Raw genomic sequence first — 14,257 nt, 5'->3', positions numbered from 1 at the left:
TATTTCCATCAGACATGCAAATGCTCACTCAACACGCATTCTGGACGGAGGTAGTGGACTCATACCACGAAGGATTACATATAGAACAACAAAATGTCCCACAAATGTGCTTGCTGGATAAGGGGGCAAGCAGGTCCAAGAATAAAATAAAGCATGGGTTTGTTCTCTTCACATTATTGCTTGCACATAGGCAAATTACTATACACTGGCTGGGCCCAAAAAGCTCCAAAGGTAGACAGCTGGAGAAGAGATATAGGACAAAGGTGTGTAGCAGAAGAGATTTGAAGGACACTAACATGACAAGAGGAGAAACTTGAAGAAGATCCAGACATGGGGCGATTGCTCACTAAACGGTTACAAATCCACTAAACGAATGGTACACAGATCTAAGTGTAAAAAGTTTAATACTTTATTACAAGGCTCAAGATCAGAGATCAGACAAAGATATATATTCTTCTCTGAAAGAGTGATATGTCCCACGCTTTTATACAATTGATAATGGCTGTACATGCTATCCGACTCTGTGTGCGAGTTGTCCCATCACGGGCATGTATAAGTTGCTTGCAAGTTGTAATGTGCAGATAATGAGACAATATGAAAAATTCTAATTAAATTATGTTTGGAAAAAGTGTGACATGAAAAGTGTTTACTTTCCACTGTATGGTATGGACAGAGAAAATCTCAGAAACACAGCAAGCTAAGTAATGTTGTTTTACATAATCATACATATGCGTTCTTATCAGTAAATCCTCATAAAATATATTAGTAGAATAGAGTGAAAAGTAATCATGATCTACAGCACGTGCTCAGGACACAAGTATAGCAGCAGAGTAGCAAGGTGCCAAGGGTCCACAGTACTCTTGGCAGAGCTGCACATATATAGAAGGAGACAAAAAGTGGAGAGGATTACAAACTGCATAATACTTTTGTGGACGTAGGTGCAAAAAAGACCGCCCCCTCAGTCACGATTAGCTGACCAGATTTACTAAACTTTGACACAACGCAACAAAGCAAAGGAAGTTTCTCTGCTGCGTTGCGTCAAAGGAGAAAGCAGAAATGCACCAGATTTACTAAGATATGGCGCAGGTCTGCTATCTCGGAGCGCTGGTGCACTAGTGGCTGCCTAGCACCAATGCTGGTACCATTGAGCCACAATGCAAGAGTGATTGCGTTGTGATCAGAGTAGGTTTTGGGGGAGATTTACTAAGATTTTGCACCACGTTGTGTCACGAAAGTGATGCAAATCGGCACAAATCTTTTTTTCCCCATTTACTTTTTAGCGCTGGAAATAACGGAAAAGTAATGCCAAGCAGCGCATAGCGCTGCTTCACATTACTTTTCTCCATGGCGGCGTACCAAGGGTGGAGCAAGAGTGTTCCTATTCAACCACCCAAGGTTTCCCATGCTGAACCCAATTTACTAAATAAAGTAGATTGGGTTTAGTGTGAGAAATCTGCGCCCTTTTCAAGTAGGTGCACGCAAGGAGAAATGCTTTAATTTCTCCTTCCTTTTCCGATTTTGCATGTGTGCTGCACTCTTCAGACCCATACAAAGTGGGAAAAACGTTGCATTGTGTCTGTGCATCGTAAAACCTATGCTAAACTAATGTACACGCCCTAGCGCTATGGCGCTAAGGTGTATGCGTGGCGCCAGCAGCTGTAATCAGTGCTGGCGCAAGGGAAAGGGGAGGAGAGGGCCATCGCTCTGAAGATATGGTGCGCTCCTGCTTCCTCTCTGTCACGCCATGCACCACCGTCTCGCTGCGTGAATTATTTGTAAATCTCCTCTTTGTGCGCCAAGGGATTCCTTCCTGCATAAAAAACTATTCTTAGAAGTGTATTCCTCTCTATATGTGTGCTGAAAATGCAGCACACGTGCAAAGAGCCTGTACAAATTAGAAGTAAAGGTATTTCCCCTTGCTACAACAGCCTCGGGTAGGCCACTATTTTGGCGCAAACCCATGCTTAATGAATTTAGTAAATATGGGTTTGCATTAAAATATATGTGTGGATGCACCGGAACTCCCATGTTCCAACATGTAATGCCTCCCTGATACAGGTAAAGCAAGGCAGCCTTATGTTTTGCCTTGCATTGCTTTTAGGATAAAATCACACTATAGATTTTGTGTATCGTAAAATCTTAATAAATATGGGCCTCAGATTCACATCTCTTCTTGATTATTTGCCTATTAAGCATCCTACCATACACCAGCATCAGAAAATTAGTGAGTAGGTCATCAAGTTTCAACAGGCAACTAACAGGCTGGCACAATAGATGAGTATGCACTAGCAAAACAGAATAAATTGGAGAGATATAAAATAAAATACAATTAAATAAACATTTGTGATTTATTTACAACAAATTTTATTTTTGAAATTTACAAAACTTCAGTAGTGCATTTTAATAAAACTAAGGGTGGGAAGTTGAAATATGAATCACACTAATGCCATTTTGGACCCTGATATTCCATTTAAGACACTAAAATATTTCATTTCTAAAACAAGAAAGAAAATGTAATTTTCATTTAATCGGAAAATAACATCAAACCATATTTCAAAGTGCCTACCTACACCATTTAATACAAAATGTTGCCCTTTTCCAAAATATGCTTTTGAATGTACAGTTCACAGCAATGTCAGAGAATGACTAGACCTAATAGGGGGGGTGCCCCCTGCATCCATGGCACCAAAAAGATGTAATAACTTAGTGAGATTGGAACATTTATTTTAGGGAATATTTGACTCAATAGCAAAAATAAACAATTGTCCTGGTGGAGAACCAGATAATCTTAAACAGCATTAAGTTATAGCTGACATTGTCCATACCGTGAAATGCTCTTATGTTCTTTTAGTTGCAGTTGAGAGTCAATGGCTTTTCCCAAGGAATTTCAATGCTACTACAAAACCATAGAGCAGAAGACAACTTTTTCAAATTGACTTTAACTGGGTTTCATTTGGAAACAACAGTAAAAGAATGTAAAATGGATTTCAAAGAGAACAAATCCCAAACTTTTAATTGATCAATTTGAACTTTCTTTAAACTAGGCTTGGTTTACTCTCTACATCAATAGATAGGGTCTATTTTTTATACCCTACTATTGTCTTTAGCTTTTGTGAGGGTGTAGGAGTTACACCAATTTGTAATGATTTAAACTTGCAAAAGTCATTGGTTCAAGTGCGTACGAGGAGGCACAAACTTCTATGCACGACAAATGTGCAACATCTAACACAACTCTGGCCTAAATTTTGAAGTGCTGAGCAAGAGGAATGATTGTTGTTTTTTCTGTTGTGTAATATTATCCAGATGCTTAACATTTTCTTGCAAAGGAAAGAAAAACAAATTGCAGGGTAAAATGTGAGAATCCACTGAAAACGTCACTGTCCAATCCCCAGTACCTAAAACATTCTCATATTACAATAATTATTTGGGATGCCTCACCTTTAATGAATAACAGACAATCTCTGAATATCTTGCACATTCCCATTTCCGGACTCTTTGTGGAATTGAAAATCCATAGGAGTTATATAAAAGTTCACCCTACTTACACACAACATGACAAGTTACTTTTCTTTCATATGTGTGATTTACTTATTTACATAAGAAACTAAAAAATATAAAATGTTACTAAATATTCACCACTGCCTCATCACTCAAATTAAGGATTCAGTGTTTGATGGTTAATTCAGGTGAACTGGAACTAGTCTTTCCTCGTAATACTTCACTAGGTTTCCTTGATTGAGTAATGTATTATCATTTATGACAGTATTAAAAATGTTCGAACTAGTTTCGCAGAACATTTTTAAGCCATGGTTCAGATTGATTAATTAATCTCTTCTTTGTGGATTTGCTGCACTGGCCAGTTTTTAGACTGCCCATAAACTTATAAGCACTTTTTTTCATGCTTCAATTTCACATTTCTTTAATTATCCACCAGTTCAATAATGAGGATTCTGTACTCCTCAGGAGCAGCTATGGCGTAGTTTCAAACATGCAAAGGATAATCCTTAAGCAGGAGTTTATCATACTGTGTAAGTGGGTGAGTGAGACAACGTGAACACTTACATAGCTCACTTCACACAGTTTATGCCATTGCAATTACGTTTAGAAAATGAAAACAAATTGATCCCAATGGAATGCATGGCTGTAAAAGACACCGTCACAAACGTTTATTGCAGTGTCCGAACAGTTGCAATCGTAGGTGTTCCTATCATTTTCATTAAACTAGATAGTGTAGCTTTCAATGTCTCTTCAGTGCTCATGTCTCTTCAATATCAGCACACTATTCCTGGTTGTCATCATTCCTTTGTTGTTGCTGTAACTTCATGCGATGTGCCTCCATGCCGATGAAGCTCAGGAAGTAACAATACTTCAGTTGTTTAAAACATGACGCAATCTTAATTGTTGCTCCCAACTTATGAAAGCTCAAACTGTAAGTAAAAAGAAAACAATGTATTTAAATTTCTACCCTATTATGTCTCATTTGATACACACGTCTTTCATGCTAGTTGTTAATCGTATTCCGAGATAATGTACCTGATATGAGTAGTGTGCATTGGCATGGAAATTTCATTTTTTGCCAATCTAAGTTGTTATATTGCATATGCAGCAGGTATAGTAGGATACGATTGCCAATATCTGGCATTAGTCATTTGACTGATGTAGTGGTTACAAATGTGGGAGCATAAAATGACTAGTCCTATATATTCTTCCATCCTGACCTTTTTTATTGCAGCTAACTTAGTCAATGTGAGAACTGGAATTAAAACCTAAAATCAATGACACCTCAGTAATTCAGTAGATACTGTGAAATCACAGTTCGTACACTGCAGCCCTCTATCAACCTTGAAAGTAAACACCCAGCCAGTTTATGTTAGGTGTTTTTCCATGAGAGGCAGTGGAGGACATGAGAGCCAATATAATTAGATAAAAAAGTACTACATTGTGGGTAACAGCTATGCACCATTTTCAAGGATGAACTATAACAGATCAAACTTTAATTTATTCTATTTGCTCTAGTGGTCTGTCTAAATATGCAACCAGAATAGCCTATGTGAGGTGGCCTAGACAAGGGGAATAACTAAATATTATCCAAGAGCATCTTTATTCTTGCCATAGGAGACAAGAATAAAAACATCTGAGCCAACCACACTCAGTGGCGGTGCGTCCATTGGGGCGCTGGGGTGTTGCTCCACTAGCCACATGGCCCCATTCACGCAAGCAACTAGTGCCAGTAGTTTTATAATTAGTTAAACTACTCACAGTCGGCACTGGCAGTCTCTCCCAGTCTCGCGCTGATACTCTGGGACACGCCCGAAGCAATCTGCGGCTGAAGGGGGTGGGGGCGGGGCAGCGGCAGCAAGGTTGAGTGACAACAGGCAGCAGTGCGCACTAAGCACAGCTGCAATAGTGCGCCTGCTTGATTTTGGGCTGGTCATTTTTATGACATGCGCACTGTAACAGCCACCTACTACCATCCTGTAGGAGAGCGAGGGGGGGGGGCCCGAGAGGCCGAGGGTTGCTTCATGCAGCAGCCCCCGGTCTCCTAATGGCGGGCCCTCTCCCTGCTCTAGCCAATCCTGGCACTGCTAATGGAGCATCTGGATTGGCTGAGACACCGCGCAGCCTGAGGGCAGGCATTAAAGCATTGGGTGCCCCGCGTGTGTGGTGGCATTGCCACACTGTGATTGGTTAATGGCCATTTTGTTAGTGACATGACCTCGCAGGCTTGCTTTGGTCAAAAGGTCTTCCAGAAATGAGGGCGCCGGTCCTGTCAGTGTGGTGTGTGACGTAGGCTTTCCACATATCATTTGCTACCTATATAATTGGACTCGCATAGCCAAAAGAACAATCACAGCGATGTGACAGGACAGAGCAGTTGAGGGACGGTATCTGGCGTCTACCCGTAGCGATCATTTGTGGTTACATTAGGCTCGGCATCTAAGCAGTGGCATGTGGGTGCAGCGCTGCACTTCCCGTGTTTGGCACCGGGGCAGAAGAACCCCCTGACTACAGGCCCCCAATGTCTGACCCCCCTCCGGAGCCACCTGACCTTGGTGTTCCCCTGCCGTAGCCACGGGGAGTTCCCTGGGCCATCAGCCCGCCAGTAACGAGCGACCTGCCAGCTGCGGTGCCAGCAAGGAGGCGATGGACAGCAGCCCAGGTAGGAATGTCTTCATGTCTCTAGGTTTGGGGATGAGAGAGGGTGAGGTGGCAGTGACAGGCTTCTCTGCCCTCGGTTCACGGTGGGCATTGTGCCATGCCAGTGGCCTTGGCCTGTGTAGTGCTGTTAGTGATGGCAGTTTATTAATTCATATTTTGTATTATAGAACATATCGGAGCGCTAAGAAGAAGCATAAAGCAGCACTCAGGTGCTTTTTAAAACACACAAATGACTAGATATGGAAATAGAACAGACGGTCTGCATCACGTTGCTGTCCCGTGCCAGCTGAACTGTCTCCTTGATTAAACACAGAGGTTTAAGTGTAGGACTAGGGAGTCAAGACTGGCAGGGAGTCCTCGGTGCCCCAGGGCCCTCCGAGATTCCAGGATGGCACCCAGCCATTCGTGCTGTCCTGACACTGGGAGTCCGGTGGCAGGGCATGCCTGGTGCCAGGTTGGAACAGAAGCTGCGGAAGATGGCCTCATCTGCGGTGCCGCGATGCCCTGGGCATGAGGGCATGAGGCAGGTTACCGACAGGTAGCCTTGAAAACCAAGCGCCTTGCGGGTGTCCGCCACCAGTTGGAGCTGCTTTTGACATGTAGAATGGGGTGAAAAAGAGCTGGTGGTCACTCCCCAGGGGACTTATACATGTCTGGGGGAAGCTGTGCCTTCCTTAAATGGAGACTGGGGCTCCTTCTAGCTCCCGAACCCACGCCCACTGCTCGAACTGCGTGGGGCATCGATGGCTGGCATGAGATAAAATTGATCAAATGGAGCTCATTATGGACACCGGGATGGCCCCTGTAAGAAGATTTTGATATTTTGCAACTTTCTAATCTGGTGCATCTTATTCCAAGTAGCCCAGCTTGTTCCAAGACCCTCTGTTCCTAGCAGGAGAGCTGTACACCTCTGACCCCAGTTGTGACCGCTAGAAGACTGTTTAATTTCCAAGCAGGGTCCCGCAGTAAGCCCTACTACAACACCCTTGGTGTGCCTCACTGAAAGCTAATTAATTGCATTTTGGAGTGCTCTGTGCAATTTCTATTCTTTTATTTGGGTTTCTTGATGTAATTCTGACTGACAGCTTCTACGGTGGCAGGTCATTTTTTGGTTCAGTGGGCACCATGCGGTGCTGTTATGAATGGTTCGTTGGTGGTATTGAGGAGGATTTTAATTAATGCTGCAGTGGGGTGCCAGGGGTGTTGTGCAGTGATGCTTGGAGGAGTCCAGCGGTACTCCTGCAATGGTGGTCACAGAGGAAGTGGTCAGGCCTGTTGCCAATGGCCTCTGCAGTGTGGTGTCAGGCTGTGCTGCTACTGGGCCATGCTACGTTGTCCTGGCTAAGGAAGCGCCAGATGCCGCTGCTCTTGGAAGAGGTTGCACTGGAATACAGGGATCCAGATGATCCTTAATGAGACTGATTATATGAGCTCGTAGTGTCTGGTAGTGGAAAGTATTTGGGTCACTCTTCTTAATATAGCCCCAGCACATTAATAGGCGTATCACTCATCACTAACGCAGGGGGCAACTCCCTGGTTCTGATCTGGATATGCCCTTTCTGATTAGAACTTGTTGACTGTCTGATCCTACAGATGTTCTCGTCAAAGAGGGTCGAGGTCATTGTCTGTAAATACCACCCATGCTATTTCTGAGCCATCTGGCTCAATGGCGCTATCTTCCACTTCCATCTTCCAAGCAGTGAGTACCCCTCCCCTTCCTTTGCCATGTTCCATCTTCAAATTCCCTTTGCTCGTTTTCTCTTTCCATTTGCCCCTTTCGTTTTCCCACTTCCCCTCTCCACACTTGACTCGATTTCCAATGCATCAGAAGGCACTTTGTCGGCATGGTAAGCCATTATTGTCAGAGGAAATGCACCTAATATTTTTGTTTATTTATTTAATTTTGGCGCACATATTTGTGAGAATAGAGCACCCTACAGTTAATGGAATGATAAAAACTAAATTGCGCGCCGAATTTTATAAATTGACATCATGTGAAATTGATATTGTGTGTGCTTGCTTTGCTAAAGCCTTGCTTTATCGCTGCATTCATTTGCTTTACAACGCACCATTTGCCAATCGTTTTAAAAAAAATTGCTCAGGAGAGGGACTCTCCCTAGACTCCAGATTTGTCTATTGAACTTTTTCACATCGCTAACTAGTGTTTTATATTGGAAAGGGTAGAGCCAAAGCAGTCTTGCTTACTACGCTAGCCCTCTTCAGAAGTCAGACTTGCTTGGCAACCCAGATATTCTCTGAAATAATGTATGAGTTTTCTGTTATGAATGCCTAGAAGAACTGAATTTTGAGTCCATTTATCACAGAAATAGTGCTGAAAATCGCACCAAAAAGATGCCAATTTTTTTTTATTCTTCACGGGAGAGAACCCCCGAACACCCTTTATTGCCGCCGGGGGGGTCGCTTGCTTCGCTCGCTCGCATGTGTTGATTTGTTCTGCATACGCACCACCACTTTCAAATTCCACCAGCCGTCACTGCAACCACTAGGTAATATTACTAGCTTAAACACTGCTTAGCATCTATAAGTATGCCTCTTTTTGAAAAAGGGACATCTCACTCTCAGACTAGTGGAAAAAGGCTTTCATACTAATGGCATAAGACATCCTGAAAAGAGCTCCTTTCCTAAAGCTCACCAAAGCATGACAGACCCATTTGTCTGGATGAGTAGTAAGCCCATTAAGGGAGCATACCACTATGGTGGGTTAGGGTCTTGGGTCCTTTAGATGACGAGCTGAGCTCGTCATGAATAGAGGAGAAATCCACTATCCAGCACAGGGGAAAAATAACCACAGCAGCGATGTGGTTAAATAAAAATGTGTCTTGGTATACCGTTGCCAAGAAAAAAAAGTTTTTAAAAAACTCTGCGTTCTGATTTCCTCAGTCTTGCCAATCATGCCTTTTTAGTCAGTGTACTTGTCATTTATTCTGACCACTTATATAGTGTATTTATGAATTTGAAAAGATTGTCATGCCATATATAGCTTCAATTGACGTGTTAGAGTCAATTCAGTGGTGCTTCATTAACCGTTTGCAAAGAAAAGCAAAACATGCCAATATGAGTGGGCAATAAAAGCATGCATAAATATATATATATATATATATTCACAGAAAAAACCATAGGTTATAGTGGATATATAGTTAGGAATTTGCATTTACAAAACCTTGAAAATTCAATGAAAAAACCATAGGTTATAGGCCATATATAGTTAGGAATTAGCATTTACAAAACCTTATTTTACTCGCATAAAACCATTGAAATTCCATATATAGTTAGCTAACTATAAGCGCTAACTATATATCGCGCACCCGCAATCCACTGCTGATGATGTCACATATTACATCATTCATGACATGGTCAGTGACATCACTGATGACATCACTGATTACAACATCCAGTGACTGTATGTTTCTGTAAAGTTAAAATATGTTTCACATATTGAAGAATGAGTGGATGTATAAGTGTCTGGATGAAGAATTTAGTAGGTGCATGACTGACTGTATGAGTGAGTGATTAAATGTGTCTCACTGAGTGCATGGGTTAGTGACTAAACTGTCTTAATTCGTGCATCAGTATGTTTGTTGTTGTGTAAACTGCTGCTTGTGTTGATCAGTAGCTATAAGAGTAGCCATAAGGGTTATTGATTGGTTGCCCAAATATTTGAATGGGAGGCTGAGTGTGTGTGTGGGTGGCTGGGAGGTGCGTGACTCTGTGCATAGATGTGTAAGCAGTTGATTCACTAGGAGTATGAGTTCAAGAGTGCATGTGGAAACAGCTATATGAGCGGTTGACTGTGCATGGGTGTGTTGGTGAGTGAATGGATTTCTCATTGCTACATGTGCAAGTAAGTACGTATGTAAAACACAATACATGTGAGAGTTGAGATATATAAATAACTGAACATAAGAGCCAGTGAATGTGTGAGTGGCTGTATCGATCACTGTGAGCTTGTATCAGGGATTATATAAGAGAGTAAATATGTGTTATTATATGTTTGAATAAGTAAGATGTGTATAACTGTATAGTTGAGGAAATGGAGGTGTGATTGATTCTTTGCATGACTGACTAGGTGTGTGAGTAAGTCCATGGATGAGTGACAGTCTGTGAGTGTCTGTTTATACTGAGTGTATGTAAGGTTATATTAGAGTCTGAAGAGGTTCATTGTATTATCACATGAGTGATGTGATCAGTGATGACAAATGAGATGTCATCAGTGATGTCATTTGAGTTGTCATCAGTGATGTCATTTGAGATGTCATCATTGATATCATTTGAGTTGTCATCAGTGATGTCATTTGAGATGTCATCAGTGATGTCATCAGTGATGTCACTGACCATGTCATGAATGATGTAATATGTGACATCATCAGCAGTGGATTGCGGGTGCGCGATATATAGTTAGCGCTTATAGTTAGCTAACTATATATGGAATTTCAATGGTTTTATGCGAGTAAAATAAGGTTTTGTAAATGCTAATTCCTAACTATATATGGCCTATAACCTATGGTTTTTTCATTGAATTTTCAAGGTTTTGTAAATGCAAATTCCTAACTATATATCCACTATAACCTATGGTTTTTTCTGTGAATTTCATTGGTTTTTTAATAGCAAATATGAAAAGCTTTAAAATGTCAAGTACGTGATAGATAAAAACATTTTCATATTTATGCACGCTGATGTGCTTTGAACGCTGCCCCCCCCCCTCCCCTCTTTTGCCTTTGTTAGTACTCTCTCTTTGCAGATACAGAAGGGTAGTTAACGCAGGCCTTTACCCCCGTTGTAATCCGTCGTACCTCCTTGTCTCTCCATTTGATTGATTGTTGTCCAAGCATTTACTGTTTTAGAATTGGTTCTCTTTGGATCATTCTCTATTTACAAACAAGCACAAAGTCGCAATACTCTGTTTAGTCTTTGCAGATAGTGAAAAATCGTGTAAAAAAATAAAAGTAATCGAGCAAAATCAGTAGGCCACTAATTGGATCTCTTTTTGACCTCGCTAAAATAGAAATATTAGGAACAACCCTTCTTGAGAAATACGAAAATAGTGAGATGAACTGAGCTCCACACCATGAGGGCTGCAAGACAGCTCGGCTCCATCACCCATCCCGCACAAAATAATGACAAACCCTATGCAAATATTAAAAATATAGACAACACACCAGCAAAGAAATAGGGTAAAACATTTTATTAAAAAACTATTTACATAACGTTGGTTTATAAGATGATGTCAGTAGTGGACCGATGTGTGAATAGATCGAAAACAGCACAAGGCTCCAAGATCCGGATAGCAAGCTCCTGGATGTTGGGTGCCATAGTTTAGAGTTCTGAATTTCAGCCTTTTTCAATGCCTGTGCTTTGTTGAATCAAAATGGCGGCTTGACACAAAGCTGACTCAAGCGTTGTTACTGATGCTATGCAGACCAAAACTGGTTTTCAGTTTGTACATTTTTCTAGATTTTTCAATCCAAGTTTGGTTGACTTTGTAGAACGATGGCTTCAGATTTTCAACATACGGTGTGGTGGCGCTGACTGGGAGGGGGCGCTTCGCTCCTGCCCCCTCCCCAAGTAAGATTTTCATACGTGAAAGTACGTTAATGGTTTTGGTCCCCGAGATGCTTCGATGTCACTACCATTCTCAAATAGCATAAGTTCTGGATGTTGGGTGCCATAGTTAAGAGTTCTGAGCAGCGCTTGTAACACTGTCTGAAGCTTATTTCCTCCTACTGCAGCTTCACTATTCTCAAAGTAAGTGAGTGTCGTTTGTGGACCTGACTGCATTAGAAAACAATATGATATGTTACCTTCCTAAACAGCTTGACGGAGGCCCCTGAGGGGCGCTGTGATGGCCATGGACTCGGAGAAGACGCTTGGCTCCGACACCCTCCCCAAGTCTTATAGCACTGGTGTAGCCTGAGATCGCCCCCGACATAGGCGGCCGGCTCCCGGGGTCCGGCGGTACTTTTTGCCTTTTGATGACTCTTCAATTCTGGACCTTGTCCCACAATCCGTTTGACCTGAAGACAAGCTGTAGTGAGGCGCCCCTTTATCGTTTTAGTTGCCATTCCGCCCGCTTTTGCTACACTGTGCCTCTTCCGCCATTCAGCTGTTTTCCGCCCGCTCTTGCGACTACAGCGTCTCGCTCACCATGTAGTTGAGATGCGCCCGCTCTAGCGGTGCAGCGATAGGCGGCTGCCACAGGACTCTCAAAATGGCGGCCGGCTCTTCGGTTTTGGGCCTGGTCCACTAAAATGGCCCTGGGACACCTTGGAACTCGGACGCTTGTCTGCTAGGGCTTGGATCCCATTCTCGAAAAGCGTCCCCTCAGCCGTGAAGATTCTACAAAAGTCATGGGGGCCTCCGACTCCCGCAGGCTTCTGGTGGGGAGCGGCTGCCATGATTGCTCGTGGAATGGCCACGACGGAACTACGAGATGGTAGTGGTCTCATGCTGACACCAGCTTTAGTCTGAAACATCCAGAAACACTGTAGACTACCAATTCGATCAGTTCCGGTAGCGCCCCAACATGACCCGGAAGAGAAGAACTTGCCCTCCCCTCTTTGACTGATGGTTCTTGTTGCCTGTCCCCTCTGTTGTCATTTAACAGAACTTTTTGGACTGCTGAAAGGGGTTGTGTTCTGAACGCTGGTTGGTGGAGACATTTAGACTATATTCTTGACCTACGTTGTCGCGTAATGCGTTTTATGACACGCCGCGTTAGCGCACCCAGAAGTGATCCGAGGCGCGGCGCGCAGCGCGTAACGTAAGCATAACAGGTCATGTGACTTGTTAATAAAACTTTTCATTGGTTCATTTTACTTTTGTTAATTTAATGATGAAAAGCTTGGTCATATGACCTAAAAATTACGCTTTTTATTATTTTCGAACGATATTTTTTTTTCAAACATATGTTATAATATTCCAGGCTAATGTACTTTCCCGGAAAATTTACAACTGTCTGGCAAGTAAAATATATTCCTTTTTCGAGAAAAAGGGCGTTTCTTCCTTCCATGACGGAGCCGTTGAGTAAAAGAGATTCGGCCTGCTGTCTTAGTCGCCGATGCGCCTGATTATCAGATTCTTATCGATCACTTTATGTTGCAGACATGAAAAACACAACTGCCCTTGACCATTTATCTTTACTGCGTTCCTACATATTATACCTTTTATCCGTCATGTAATTGGACTGCTTTATTTCACTTGCCTTTTACTGATTCGAAAACAGTCACTAAAAGTAAAAACTTTACAAATGAAAATACTACTACCGTGTTTTGTTTTAAAAACCTTTATTGTGAAAATGTCAGTATACAAATACGGGCCTATAACCACGTGGGCCGGCCACGGAGCAAACTCAAATCGTATATGATGAGGAGACATTTACACTGTAGAAGAACGTAACGAGCGGGCCATTAGGTGACAAGAACAAAGGTGTCTAACAGTTGCGGTATCGGTGGACGTACATTTTGTAATTAAAATACGACAGGGCCACTTACAATAACATTTTCTAGATATACATTTGCGGGCAAAGAGTTACGAGTCCCATTTATACCGGCGCCATTTTGGGCGAGGCCGGGCAGGTCCAAGATATAGTCAAAATGTCTCCACCAACCATCGGCCAGACCAGAACCCCTTTCGGCCCTTTATGTTACAAGATGATGTCTTCCATTCAGAAAATATTGGTGGCAGCATTTTGAAAGGAAACAGAAACAGCCGTTCTCCTAGTGAGTTTCACATTGTTACATTTAGGAAGAATGTTGAAGAGTAGTATGTGGAAAATCTGAAGCCATTTTTCTACAAACTCTCAATCAGACTTGGATGGAAAAAAAAACCTGAAGAATGTACAAACTGAAAACCAATTTTTGTCTGTATAGCACCAACAGTAACGCTTGAGTCAGCTTTGTGTCAAGCCGCCATTTTCATTCAATCAATAGCGTCCCCCTGCACACATTCAGGGACCTGGTCGTGTCTTCAGATGAAACGCATTGTAGGAAAAGAAGCAGAAAGGAAAAGGAAAAAAGTTCCGCCGGACCTAGTGAAGCTGCAGCAGGTGCAAATAAGCTTCAGACAGTCTTACAAGCACTGC

General features: G+C 42.4%; 1 protein-coding gene across 1 annotated transcript in view; it reads right to left on the bottom strand.

Annotated features, from left to right (window-relative positions):
- Positions 1 to 2,347: 2,347 nt before the first annotated feature.
- Positions 2,348 to 14,257, bottom strand: part of APOLTP (apolipoprotein lipid transfer particle homolog) — a 1,141,779-nt gene continuing 1,129,869 nt past the window's right edge. The window contains exon 71 of the mRNA XM_086941409.1: positions 2,348 to 4,427. Coding sequence (XP_086797535.1) covers positions 4,423 to 4,427 — 5 coding nt within the window. The 3' untranslated portion in view covers positions 2,348 to 4,422. The remainder of the gene's footprint in view (positions 4,428 to 14,257) is intronic.

This window comes from Lissotriton vulgaris, chromosome 10 (genome assembly GCF_964263255.1).
Source record: "Lissotriton vulgaris chromosome 10, aLisVul1.2, whole genome shotgun sequence".
NCBI lineage: Eukaryota > Metazoa > Chordata > Amphibia > Caudata > Salamandridae > Lissotriton > Lissotriton vulgaris.
This window is presented reverse-complemented; position numbering and strand designations above follow the sequence as displayed.